The 14,715-nt window shown below is 42.5% G+C and overlaps 1 protein-coding gene across 2 annotated transcripts in view; it reads right to left on the reverse strand.

Annotated features, from left to right (window-relative positions):
* Positions 1–3,997: 3,997 nt before the first annotated feature.
* LOC145417431 (uncharacterized) overlaps positions 3,998–14,715 on the reverse strand; it is a 29,469-nt gene continuing 18,751 nt past the window's right edge. For both annotated transcript variants that reach the window (XM_080286113.1, XM_080286114.1), the window contains exon 9: positions 3,998–5,214. In XM_080286113.1, the coding sequence (XP_080142239.1) occupies positions 5,075–5,214 (140 nt within the window). In that variant the 3' untranslated portion in view covers positions 3,998–5,074. The remainder of the gene's footprint in view (positions 5,215–14,715) is intronic.

Here is a 14,715-nt window from a genome sequence, read left to right on the forward strand (position 1 = left end):
TTTAAACTGTGCATTTGCTATGCATTTTATAAATGTGTGTGTGTGTGTGTGTGTGTGTGTGTGTGTGTGTGTGTGTGTGTGTGTGTGTGTGTGTGTGTGTGTGTGTGTGTGTGTGTGTGTGTGTGTGTGTGTGTGTGTGTGTGTGTGTGTGTGTGTGTGTGTGTGTGTGTGTGTGTGTGTGTGTGTGTGTGTGTGTGTGTGTGTGTGTGTGTGTGTGTGTGTGTGTGTGTGTGTGTGTGTGTGTGTGTGTGTGTGTGTGTGTGTGTGTGTGTGTGTGTGTGTGTGTGTGTGTGTGTGTGTGTGTGTGTGTGTGTGTGTGTGTGTGTGTGTGTGTGTGTGTGTGTGTGTGTGTGTGTGTGTGTGTGTGTGTGTGTGTGTGTGTGTGTGTGTGTGTGTGTGTGTGTGTGTGTGTGTGTGTGTGTGTGTGTGTGTGTGTGTGTGTGTGTGTGTGTGTGTGTGTGTGTGTGTGTGTGTGTGTGTGTGTGTGTGTGTGTGTGTGTGTGTGTGTGTGTGTGTGTGTGTGTGTGTGTGTGTGTGTGTGTGTGTGTGTGTGTGTGTGTGTGTGTGTGTGTGTGTGTGTGTGTGTGTGTGTGTGTGTGTGTGTGTGTGTGTGTGTGTGTGTGAGTGTGTGTGTGTGTGTGTTTGTGTGTGTGTGTGTGTGTGTGTGTGTGTGTGTGTGTGTGTGTGTGTGTGTGTGTGTGTGTGTGTGTGTGTGTGTGTGTGTGTCCCATGAACTTTTGAAACTTTGGACAGTACAGCTAAACCCAACATGTCAGTGCAATAGAAAAATTATCATTTTATTATGAAAAGAAATTTAGTATTTAAATGATAGGGTTAGGCATATGACAGAGGAGCTAGTTGGAGAAGAACAAGGGGGATTTAGGAAGGGAAAAGGGTGTGTAGATCAGATACTTGTTCTAAGATGTTTAGTGGAGAAGTATCTAGAGAAGGGAAGGAAAGGAAAGTGTACGCTGCCTTCATGGACTTGGAGAAAGCTTATGACAGAATAGATAGGCAAGGTATGTGGAAGGTATTAAGAATATATGGAGTGGAGGGGAAATTGTTGAGTGCTGTGAAGAGTATGTACGAGGGAGCTAGGGCTACGGTGCGAGTGGATAGTGATCTGAGTGAGTTCTTTGATCTCAATGTGGGACTGAAATAGGGTTGTGTGATGTCTCCATGGCTGTTTAATATATACATGGATGAGGTTGTAAAGGAGGTGCAGGGTAGGGCAGTGGATGTGGGGGTGGCTTTAATGAATGAGGGTGAGATTTGGAAGCTTCCGGTGTTGCTGTTTGCTGATGATACAGTACTGTTGAGTGAAGATGAATGGGAGTTGCAAGGTATGGTGAATGAATTTGGGACAGTGTGTAGGAGGAGGAATCTGAAAGTTAATGTAAACCAAAGTAAAGTTATGGTGTTTGAGAGGAATGAAGTCACAGAGTGTGCAGTGAGGTTGGATGGTGAGGATATGGAGAATGTGAGTACAGTACATTCAAGTACTTGGGTAGTGTGATGAGTAAGGATGGAACTTTGGGGGATGAAGTGCGTGAAAGGGTACAGCAGGGAAGGAAGGTTGTTGGTACACTGAAAGCAGTGATGAGAAATAGGGACGTGAGTATGGAAGTTAAGAAGTCACTGCATGATAGTATTGTGATCCCTACCCTGACGTATGGTAGCGAGGCATGGACCTTGCAAGAGGGGAACAAGTCAAGAGTGAGAGCAGTGGAAATGAGTTACTTGAGAGGAGCATGTGGAGTGACGTGGAGGGACAGGTTGATGAATGAAGAAGTGAAGGAACGCTGTGGGGTGGATGTGGATGTGGTTGAGAAGTTTAGGAGAAATACACTGAGGTGGTTTGGACATGTGAAGAGAATGGAGAATGAAAGACTGACTAAGAGGGTGTATGTAGGTGAGGTGGAGGGAGGGAGAGGGATAGGTAGACTGAGGATGAGGTGGAGGGATGGAGTTGAGAGGTATATGAGGGAGGGGGGAGTGAGTTGGGGGGAGGGTAGTCAAATGGTGGGTGACAGCGACTTGGAGGCGTTTTGTCTGCGGCCACCCTTTGCGGGATTAGAGTGTCGGCCTATAGATAGATAGATAGATAGAAATCTTACGTGTAAGAAGTTATTTACTATATAGTACCATATTGAACAGTTTCTGCTTTCAGATGGAGGTACTGTGTCATGTATATCAAATTTATAATAGTCATTAAGCTTTTCATAATACAGTATTCACCTGTACATCCTTCAGTTATGGTATGTCATCCACATGTAATTGGTCTTGATCCAAATCTATACCTCAGAACACCTAACCTTCTTTTCCCTTGGCCTTTATGAATCCAAAACCCTACTTGCACTGTTGCAGCTCTCTCTCTCTCTCTCTCTCTCTTATGTTTCAGATTACAGTAATTGTCTGACACTGAAAGTATGGATTGGATTGGTACCAAGAACACAACTTAGTGGATGATGGTAGTGTACATGCTGTACAGTGATCTCTTGGTTATCGCACATAACACATACTGTGCCTAGTGTGTGATAAAGTTGCATGATAATAAAAGCACAGAACCTATGGGATTTATCCTAATTGGTGGGATCCCTCACCATCCACTCACTTGATGTAACACTGCTCTTGGGTGCCCATCCTTTCCTCTCTTGGTCCTTTCCATCCTTCCTTTTCTGTCTTTCTTTCCCTCATTCTTTCCCCTTCCTTCTGTCTATGGGTGACTCTGCACTGAGTTACAAGCCAGATGGTATCCTGTACACCAGGAAACCATTTACTACAGTGAGTGGTAACCATATGACCAAATTAAGGCACCTGGTGGCTTAGTGGGCAATTATGGCACTCCAGTCGGATTGAGCCAGTACAGGTTTATATCCAAGGGGTGGTTGGGGTTTATTGTTCACGTAATGCTACTCAGAGATGAATGAGGCTGTCACTCTCATCTTAAATGTCAGGACCAACGTGCTAGGCCTGGGCTCCTATGCTCTTCATGGGGCAACACTGGACAAGATGATGAATGAATGGGTACCAGGCACCCACTTGTAAACCCATATTTTTCCATTAACAACAATTTAGACCTACTAAACACACATACAGTTTGGGTAAGTTTCAGAAACACTCACAGGCATGGTTAACAAAAATTATGAAAAAGGCATAATTGAGGAAGAAATACATACCATAAGGAGACCTGAGATGGGCTTGAAGTAAGGGCTTCGGGGCTAGGGAATGAAGAGTGGGTTGTCTCCACCACCTGGAATTAACTTCTCGAGTAAAGACTCATCTTTGAATCCCCAAGAGCCATCAGAAACCACAGATTTTGCATCATCAAATTCAGCAGAAAGCAGCTCAGGTGCACGACAGAGGACCCCCCCCCCCAAATGATAATGGTGGGAGTGCAGATTTTCATCTTGCTATGATAACCAAACTGCTGTGAAGAAGTGCTCAATAACCAAGGCGTAACAAGCAAACTGAAACTTAACAAATTAATCACATTGTCCTGGCCGAGATTTGACACAGTCAGCTAACTAACATCATTGCCCTCCAAGCCTCACCTCACATCCCATATTGCTGCCAACCAATGTAATAACCGAACTGAAACATAACAAGTTAATCACACTGTTCCGGCCAAGATTCCATCTCAGGCCCTCGCACTTCTAACACTTGCATATTAACACTGAGCCAAACAGAGAATCGCTGCTTTGCCTCTAAGCAATGTGGATTATTACAGACCCCTTTACAAAGGGATCACTGTATACAGAATAAGCACTGGAAACTTTAAACCAGAACTCCTTTTCCAACCAATGTCAAGGAATCATTGTTTACTATAGAATCGTTACTACAACAGTTAAATCCCACATCGTAAGTGGTAACTAATTTCTCTCCTCAGATTTAAAAAAAAAAAAAAAAAAAAAAAAAAAAGAATGTCACAAACATCCACCTCAAAATGCCTTTGCCCCATAATAATCTCACCACTTTATTTTATTTTTATTTATTTTCTCAACTTACAACCAGAACACTGATATTTGGAAGCAATCATCCCTACAGCACTGTATATGTTACAAAAACCTGGCAAAACATTCAATAGTCTTTATCCTGGCACCCATATGCATGCATGCACATCAGTAACAGCCTGCCCCTTATTATACTGTACTGTGTGAGATGTAGAGACAAGTCTAAGTTACCATAGTAGCTTTACATGATTTTATTATTATTATTAAAAACGCACACAGGCAATAAATACTGACACCTGGTGGTAAAAGACTCAATTTGCAGATAAGGTCCTTGCTCTATGCATAATGAGTCAAAGCCTCCTAGAAGTCACAAAGTTTTTCTAACATTTACAGTACTATAATATGTTACCAAGGATACATGCTGGTCCCCTATCCTTAAATCTATTCTTGGGTCTTACATTCCCATGGAGAAATTATGTAGCTGACTTACAGTGCTAAACACTGCTGTTACTGTTTTAGAATCCCATTAATTCATATATAGGATACTGTATATATGCATTTGGGGAGAGCTACCAGTAGCTATTAATCACCTGAATTGCATATAGCTTACACTGTCTGATTTATAATTCTTTGTGCTTATTCATTTTAGGGAAAATACTGTAATGTGAAATTCTGCCATAAATGAATACAATCTCCCATTTTCATTGTGACTGCAGATTAGGCACAGCTTTTCTTTGTACCATTTCTGCACAAGCAGATCTCTGGCTATATACAGTATGTATCACTCAAAATTTCACATCGGATTTTCCCTACATACGTCTTAGAACAAAAACTTGCTCTTAAGATAGCCAAAGACAACTTGACAAACACCAGAGAAATCCTGCCACAGCAAAACAGGCAGTTGACATGCTGCATGGTAAGCAAGATCCCATTTTGTATTGAGCTCCACTCCATTCAGGGTCTCTTTCACATGACCGTGAATGATCTCATACTTGTACTGTCTCTTCTTCAGAAAGCATAAAACCCCTCTATAGATAACAATTTTAAGCAGTTCAATACGGTATGGCGGAGCAGGTGAAGCATTCAGCTCCTTGGCCAATTCAGCAAGATATGGCTCAAACTCAAAAAGTAATCTGTGGAAGTGTTTGTCTTGAATGCCACGTGATCTCCGGGAATGTAGGCGTATCTGAGTGTCGTTCAGCAACTCCTGAGTCGACCCCAGAATCACAATGCCTCTCAGTACTGCCACGTAGTATCGAGCCTGCATCAACATAATTAAGCATAGATAAGCATCTATGTACAGTACCCTCGTGTCCAACACGCGTTTGTCCAGCACAATTCGCGTCCAGCACGGAGAGCAAAAAATTAGTAGTGTACAATTTAATACGATTTGATTACTGTAACGAGGGTGTGTTAGCATAACACGGACGGAGCTCCGAGAAGTGGGCGAAATCTGCAGAGTTCACCTCTACCACAATCACCCCTTGTCCAACATGATCATACTGGACATTCCCGTGACGCTGACAGCCAATCAAAACTTCCAATCAATTAGCATCCCCCGCCCGCTATCGTGACGTGATCGCGATGTCACCCAATTAAAAACGTTTCTGCTCTCATGTTATGTTTTGTTTAAATTTCTCCCGCCACAGCGCCACTGTCACACAACTCGCATTTGATGGTGCTTTTTCCTCGATGCATTTTCTGCCCTTGCTACTGCATTTTATCCTGCTCACGATGCCTAGGAAGCCTTCTGAGAACCCCAAGAAGCGGCGCCACCTCCCTCAGGCCACCAAGCTAGAAATCATCAAGAGAAAGAAGAAAGGGGAAAAGAATGTGGACATCGCCAAGGCCTACGACGTGAATGAAACCAGCTTGAGGACCATAATAAAAAACCAAGACAAGATCCTGGTGGCAGTGAAGGCTTACGGACGTGGCCACTTGACTCCAAATGCAGGCGTACTGACCCAGCAATCATCATAATGGAGCGGTACCTCATCGTGATTTCGAAGGATTTATGAGGGAGGTTGAGGAGGAGCAGCAGCCATTACCCGCTAGTGATGCCAGCAGCCATCCTCCTGGGACCCAGTAGGACTACCTACAGCCTCAGATACCACCTTCCATTCCCAGCAAGCCCACCAACACTATCCTAAAAGGTTAGGTATCATTCATGGTACAGTACCATTTATTATAATTACAGTAGTACCAGTATATGTATAGGTATATTGTAGGTATTTAGGGAGACTTTTCCTAGGGTTGCTGACATAATTCATTTTTCCCCATAAGCTCTGTTGTTTGTCCAACACGTTTTTGGTCCAACATGGGACCCGTGCATGACAATATTACCGTGTTGGACACGAGGGTACTGCATTACAGTACGAATTATCTTCCCTCCACCTATTGCGTACTGTACTGTACTGTACTTAAAAATCTGGTCACTGAATCATCATAGTGTGACTGACTATATTTTACAGTTGTACAGTGCTGTATATGTGTATTTTCATGCATAAAGCACACTGAATTAGGTTATTTTCAGTTTGTTAAAATTTCCAAATGTATTTTAATATTTTTACAGTATCTTCATTATTCATGATGATGCTGTTAACAGATTCCTGATGTATGATAAGTTATTTTGTTAAATGTTGTATAACATTGAACAAACAATTTGGAATGGTTGTAACACTTTAGTCAAAATATTTCAAATATGTCTCTCTGTTGAACATCACCTCTCCTCCTCTAAACCTCACCTTCTCTTCCTTACCGAGACTCATCTGTCTGAGTCAACTGACAGCAAACCCTTTTCTGTATCCTCCTACTTTCTCTATACTCATTTCAAAGCCAAAGGTGGCCATTGTGTATATGTACGCAATGACTTATCTTGCTCTCGTGTTCCTGAGCATGATTCTTTTGAATTCTCTACTCTCTGGCTTCGGCTCTCCTGTCATTCTCTGACTAAATATATCTGTGCTGTTTACTTATCCTCTAATTCTAATGACAGTCAAAAATTCTTTGACTGTCCTACTTCTACGATGGAACACATTCTGTCCATTTCTCCTTCCTCTGAAATCTCTATTCTAGGAGGTTTCAATGTTCACCACCACCTTTGGCTCTCCTCTCCTTTCACTGATCCACCTGGTGAACAAGCCTACATCTTTTCTATCCTTAATGACCTAGAGCAGCTTGTACAGCACCCTATCCGTATCCCTGACCGCCTTGGAGAGACCTCCAACCTGCTTGACCTCTTTCTTACAACTACAGTAATCCCCGTAATATCTGGACGCTCAATTTCTGGACATCCCCAATAACCGGATATTTTCGTCCTGGGATCCAATATTCCCAAAATGGGCCAAAAACCGCAAAAAATTAGAAAAAATCTGACTTTTTTCCCCACCCGTAATTTGAAATTGCCGCGTGGCGTCGAACAGCTGTTACACCATGGTCCCTTCACCTCTTCCTTCCTCCCCCCTCCCCTGTCAGGGTTGCCATTTGGTAATTTTCATTACCAAATGTGGGCTAATTTGGTAATGAAAAATTCGTTTGGTAATGAATCAGAATAATACAATACCAAACGGATTTTTCACATGTATGAGGATAATCAGGTTGGAGATTGTGGATTGTTTGCTCTCTCTTATTATTTGGTAGCCTAGATAATGTAATAATAATCAACATGCTGTTAATTATAAGAAGAGTGATTACATGTATTTCCACTTGTGTATATAATTTGTGAAGGATAGATGCTAGCTTTACGAATTTGGTAATGAAAGTTAAAAATGGTAATGAAAATTGAGGAGTTTGGTAATGTGGCCATTGCAATCTGGCAACTCTGTTACCCCGCCATCATCAACAGTCACAGCCTGACTCCGATCGAGAGCAGATGCTTATAGCAATTCAAGCCACAGGTGCTCATTTTTTGTGAATAAACAGTGAATACACTGCAATACCTCGCCACTAGAACACACGGGAATTTACAGTGTTGTGCAGTGTTAAGAAATTAGAATTTAGAGTGCAAAGGATTAACTGTGGACTTCAAACTGGCAGTTCAAACCAGTCCAGGAACCAGGGACTTGTTGTAAGTACCCAGAATGTTTAATATTGTATAAGCTCACCTCTAAAACCTCCTTTTATGGTTCTTTTCATTTATTTCAGTCTTTTATGTCCCTTAATGGTGTGATTTGGGTCTTAAACAGGTGCAATGCATGTCCAGAGGGAGTTGTATAGGTGTTTTTCTGAGTTAGGGTCCATAAGTACATGTCCAGGAGGCTGGGGCCCAATATCTGGACAGGACCACTATCTGGACATGCCTTTGCCTCTATTACATTGGATATTGGAGGGATTACTGTAATCCTTCTGCTTACATTGTTAATCTTTCCTCTCCGTTGGGCTCCTCTGATCACAACTGTATTACCTTAACCTGACCTACAATATTGTTCCAGTACGGCCTGCGGACCCTCCAAAGAAACATCGACTGTGGCACTTTGGAGCTGCGGATTGGGAGGCCCTCAGGCAGTACTTCTTTGATTTTCCCTGGAATGGTTATTGCTTCCGTGACCAGGAGCCATCTGAGTGTGCCTTGTGCATTACAGAGGTTATTCTCTCAGGCATGGAAGCATACACTCCTTCCTCATATCCTTTGACTACTGCAAGAAAGCCTTGGTTTAATCACGCTTGTTCTAATGCTGTCCGCAACGAGGAGAGGGCCTATAAAAGGTACCAGAGCCAACCCACCCCTGAATGACATCTTTTTTATGTTTCTGCCTGAAATTATGCCAGATCTGTTCTTCGCTCTGCTAAAAATAATTTCTTCCGTACTAAATGCTCTCAACTCTCCAACTCGAATTCTTCCTGCACCTTGCCAAAAACTTTTCTAACAACTTTACCTCATCATCCTTCCCTCCTCTTTTCTATTCTGATGACTCTGTAGCTATTTCTTCTACTGATGAAAGCAGATCTCTTCGCTCAGACTTTCTCCTCCAATTCCACCTTAGATGATTCCGGTGCTTTTCCTCCATCACTTCCTCCCTCTGACTTCCTCATGGCTGACATTAAAATTTTTCAGCCGATTATTTTCTGCCATCACTGGCCTCAATACTAACAAGGCATATGGGCCTGATGAGGTCCCTCCCGTTGTCCTCGAGAATTGTGCTTCTGTGCTTACACCCTGCCTAGGTAAACTCTTTTGCCTTTGTCTGTCAGCTTGTACCTTTCCTTCTTGCTGGAAGTTTGCTCTCATTTAGCCAGTCCCAAAGAAGGGTGAACACTCCCAACTCTCTAACTATCGTCCAATTGCGTTAACATCTTGTGTCTCAAAAGTTTTTGAGTCTATTCTTAACAGAAAAATTTTAAAGCATCTTTCCCATCACAATCTTCTTTCTGATGGTCAGTATGGGTTCCGTCAAGGACGCTCCACTGGCGATCTTCTCAGCTACCTTGCAGACTCCTGGTCATCCTCCTTTCGGGACTTTTGTGAAAGCTTTGCCGTCGCACTTGACATCTCAAAGGCTTTCGATCAAGTCTGGCATAAATCTTTAATTTCTAAACTGCCCTCTTACAGTTTCTATCCTTCTATCTGTGCCTTTATCTACAGCTTCCTTTCTGGTCGTTCTATAGCCGCTGTTGTAGATGGCCATCGTTCTTCTCCTAGATCTAGGAACAGTGGTGTTCCTCAGGGCTCTGTCCTATCACCAACTCTTTTCTTTAATTCATCAATGACCTTCTAAGCTGTACATCGAACCCTATCCACTTACTCCGATGATTCCACCCTTCACCTTTCCATTCATTTCCCACAACGTCCATCCCATCAGTTACTTCAACAAACAAAGGATGATGCTAAGGCACACCTAATGTCTAACTTGATTAGTATCTGACTGGAGTAAAAATAATCTTGTTTTTAATGCATCAAAGACTCAGTTATTACAAAACTTATCACCCCGACAAAATCTTCCACAGGAGTACCCACTAATGTTTAATAATATCCAACTCGAGCCTGCATCATCCTTGAATATACTTGGGGTTTCATTCACTCAGGATTTATCTTGGAAAGATCATATTACATCTCTTGTAAAATCAGCTTCCAAGAGATTGGGTGTGCTAAGCTGACTCTGTACCTTCTTTACCCCTGCACAGTTGTTGACTTTATACATGGGTTTTATTCGCCCGTGTATAGTGCAACTCTTACGTGTGGGGAGGCTCCCCACATACAGCTCTTCTCAATAGGGTGGAGTCAAAGGCTTTTCATCTCATTAACTCTCCCCATCTTACTGGCTCCCTTCAACCTCTGTCTCTGCACCACACTGTTGCTTCTTTATCTCTTTTCTATCAGTACCTCCATGGTCACTGCTCCTCTGAACTGTCTGCTTGCATCCCTCCACCTCTACGAACAGTGCATAGCACCCTTGTAGCAACAAACTCTAATCCCTTTTCTGTCCAACTCTCTAATGCAAGAGTTAACCGTTACTCCCAGTCCTTCATTTATGCAACAGGTCAACTCTGGAACAGTCTCCCTCTGTCTGTACTTCCTACTTCCTCTGATCTCCAGTCTTTCAAATGCAGTGTGTCCGGGCATCTCGAAATGAACAGATCTTGAATTTGGCTCTCTTTTGAATTGTTTTTGTTTTTTTTCTTGGAAGGAATTGTTTGCGGGCTCCTAGCCTTTGGTTCCTTCTTGTTCGCATTATATATATATATATATTTGTTTATTGTTCATCATTTCTACTGGACAGAACTAGCTGCAAGATCTTTCAGTTCTTCAAAATGTTAAACTCTCTTTTATGCAGTACAATGGAGATACAGTACTAAAGTATTTTAAAACTGTGTATTGTCTAATGAAGTAGGGTACAAAATACCATAATGGTACATGTTGTGCAGTAGCAATTCAGTAATGTACTGTAATTTAGCCAGCGAACATACATGGTTAAATTACAGTACAGTACCCTCGTGTCCAACGCGGTAATATTGTCATGCACGGGTCCCGTGTTGGACCATAAAACGTGTTGGACAAACAACAGAGCTTATGGGGAAAAATGAATTACGTCAGCAACCCTAGGAAAAGTCACCCTAAATACCTACCATATACCTATACATATATTGGTACTACTGTAATTATTATAAATGGTACTGTACTATGAATGATAACTAACCTTTTAAGATAGTGTTGGTGGGCTTGCTGGGAATGGAAGGTGGTATCCGAGGCTGTAGGTAGTCCTACTGGGTCCCAGGAGGATGGCTACTGCTCCTCCTCAACCTCCCTCATAAATCCTTTGAAATCACGCTGAGGTACCGCTCCATTATGATAATTGCTGGGTCAGTAGGCCTGCACTTGGAGTCAAGTGGCCTGCCTCCGTAAGCCTTCACTGCCGCCAGGATCTTGTCTTGGTTTTTTATTATGGTCCTCATGCTGGCTTCATTAATGTCGTAGGCCTTGGGGATGTCCACATTCCTTTCCCCTTTCTTCTTCTCGATGATTTCTAGCTTGGTGGCCTGAGGGAGGTGCCGCTGCTTCTTGGGGTTCTCAGAAGGCTTCCTAGGCATCGTGAGCAGGGTAAAATGCAGTAGCAAGGGCAGAAAATAGTGAGGAAAAAGCACCATCCAATGCGAGTTATGTGACTGAGTGGGACTGTGGAGGGAAAAATTTAAACATCACGTGAGACCAAAAGCGTTTTTAATTGGGCGACTTCACGATCACATCGCAATAACGGGCGGGGGATGCTACTTGATTGGAAGTTTTGATTGGCTGTCAGCGTCACGGGAACATCCAGTATGACCGTGCTGGACCAGAGGTGATTGTGGTAGAGGTGAACTCTGCAGATTTCGCCCACTTCTTGGAGCTCTGTCCATGTTATGCTAACACACCCGTGTTACAGTAATCAAAGCGTATCAAATTGTACTAATTTTTTGCTCTCCGTGCTGGACGCGAATCGTGCTGGACAAACGCGTGTTGGACGCAAGGGTACTGTACATGTTCTGTGTATGGAGAAGCAAATGACCGCACTAGCATTGCTCCAATAATCACCACATAAAATGATTACCATATGTAAAATGCATAGTATACTGTACTGTACAAGTATAATACAGTATAACAGACGAATTTTTTTAGAGGGAAAGCAATGCAGATGCTTATGAGGAAGATATTTTGACAAGATGTATGCATGTGTGTATGAGCAAGTTATGGAAGTTCCTGAGGCAAATGAGATGAAAAGGATTAAACAAAAATGGATGGATGAAGCATTTATGAATCTGAACATGCCAGAGGAAAGTTACTAGAGAGAGAAGAGGGAAAAGAAATAGAATTATAAGAGGGAAGAATCAGGAAGCATCTGATCTGACTTATGGTAGTCTAACATACTCATGCAGTGGGTGCCTTTAGATTTAATTCTTTCCACCATATGATGATATTAAGCAATGGAAACACCCTGGCAAATACAGAGATATCCATAACCTCTTCAGTCTGATGACATACTTCTCATATTCACTTTGCTGCCCTCAAATGATTTTATTTAACTTCATAAGGGCTTCTCATAGTGAAGAGGATGTTGGTTAGCTACCATGAACCCTGAGAGATATACCATGAGAGTTAAACATGACTGCATGCCTGGTAATATGCAACACATTCATCACTCTTAGAAAGGAAAATCAGCCACAAGTACATATAAGTCAAAGTTGACGGGCAGAAAATTACCAAGAATAATGTTAAAAGCAAGGGAATTCTCCCCCCCCCCAAGGGGAAAAAAATCTTGAGCTAGAATAAATATGTGGTGACCCCTATGGCCAATGTATGTTCTACAGCACGGGAGTATGGGTGAGTTATAGCTTGGATGCAGTCAGTCTTAATTAGATCTTTTTGTCCAATGTATACAAATGAAATAAAACTGATGATGATCATGACAATGAATGTTCATGTGTGTATGGGTACTGTACTGTACATATGTATAAAGCATAGTACAACATTATAGAGGCTGGGGGAGTGGACTTTCTGACCACCACTTGGTGGTGGTAAGAAACAAGGTTCAAATGAAATGGAGGAATAGACGAAGGGAAGGACAGGAGGAAGTAGTTCATACAAGGAGGGTGGAAAGGTTACAAGAAGATGCAAAAAAAGAAAAATGGAGGAGTGATTGGGTAAATATGGATTGAAGCAGATGAGGAACGTGGAAGGTCTATCTATCTATCTTTTGCCAGACACCTTAATCTCTTATACAGGGTGGCCACAAACAAATTGCCTCCACATCATCCTGTCCCCTGCCATTTCACTGCCCTGCTCTCAATTCACACCCCCTTCTCTCATATACCTCTCCAATCCATCCTTCCATCTCATCCTTGGCAATCCCCTCCCTCTCTCCCCCTCCAACTCACTCACATACACTCTCCTCATCAGTCTCTCACTCTCCATCCTCTCCATATGGCCAAACCACCTGAACATGTTTCTCCTAACACTTCCTATCACATCCACATCCACACCACAATGCTGCTTCACATCCTCATTTGTCAGTCTCTCTCCATGTGACTCCATAGGCTCCTCTCAAATAACTCATTTCCACTGCTCTCACTCGTGACTTGTGTCCCTCCAACAACGTCCGAGCTTCACTTCCATATGTTCGAGTTTGTATCACAATACTGTCATGTAATAACTTTTTCACTTCCATACTCACTTCCCTGTTTCTTATCACTGCCTTCAAGGAACCAGCAACCTTTCTTCCTTGTTGCACCCTTTCAAGCACTTCACCCTCCAAACTTCCATCCTTACTCATCACACTATCCAAGTACTTAAATGCACTCACATTTTCCATTTCCTCATCATCCAACCTCACTGTACATTCACTGACTTCACCTCTCTCGAAGACCATAACTTTACTCCTCCTTACATTCGCTTTTAGATTCCGTTTCATACACACACTCCTAAACTCATCCACCAAGCCTTGCAGCTCCCTTTCATCTTCACTTAACAACAGAGTATCATCAGCAAACAACAGTACAGGGAGTTTCCAAACACTGCCTTCTCTCACCAGGGCCACTCCAACATCCTCTGCCCTACCTTGTACCTCTTTTATAACCCCATCCATATACAGACTGAACAACCATGGAGACATGACACATCCCTGCTTCAGTCCAACCTTCAAATACAAAAACTCACTCAGTTCACTATCCACACACACTGCAGCCTTAGCACCCTCATACATACTCTTCACAGCATTAAACAACTTCCCACCTACTCCATACATTTTTATTACTTTCCACAATCCTTGTCTATCCACCCTGTCATATGCTTTCTCCCAATCCATGAAGGCTGCAGACAACTTCTTTCCCTTCTCTAGAAAATTTTCCACTAATGATCTAAGAATGAATATCTAATCTACATAACCTCTTCCCTTCCTAAAGCCTCCCTGTTCTTCTCCAACTAATTTCTGTGTTATTTCTCTGACTCTGTCAATAAGTATCCTACCATATTCTTTTCCTATTACACTAAGAAGACAAATGCCCCTATGATTACCACACACTTGTCTTTCCCCTTTCTCTTTGTACATGGGAATAATTATACCCGACTTCCAATCCTCCGAGACTCTCCCTTCCTCCCAGGCCAATCTGCACATCATCCAAATCCATTCTACTACTATCTCTCCCCCATGCTTCAGCATTTCACCACACTCCATCAATTCCTGGGGCTTTCCCCATTTTGACTTTCTTCATTGTTTCCACAACTTCCATCTTACTGATTTCTTCCTGTCTTCTCACCTCCCTCCTTCTCCCAGCCACTTATACTCACATTACTTTC

Source organism: Coenobita brevimanus, chromosome 110 (assembly GCF_032717465.1).
Source record: "Coenobita brevimanus isolate Jiangsu-jjx chromosome 110, ASM3271746v2, whole genome shotgun sequence".
Taxonomy (NCBI): domain Eukaryota; kingdom Metazoa; phylum Arthropoda; class Malacostraca; order Decapoda; family Coenobitidae; genus Coenobita; species Coenobita brevimanus.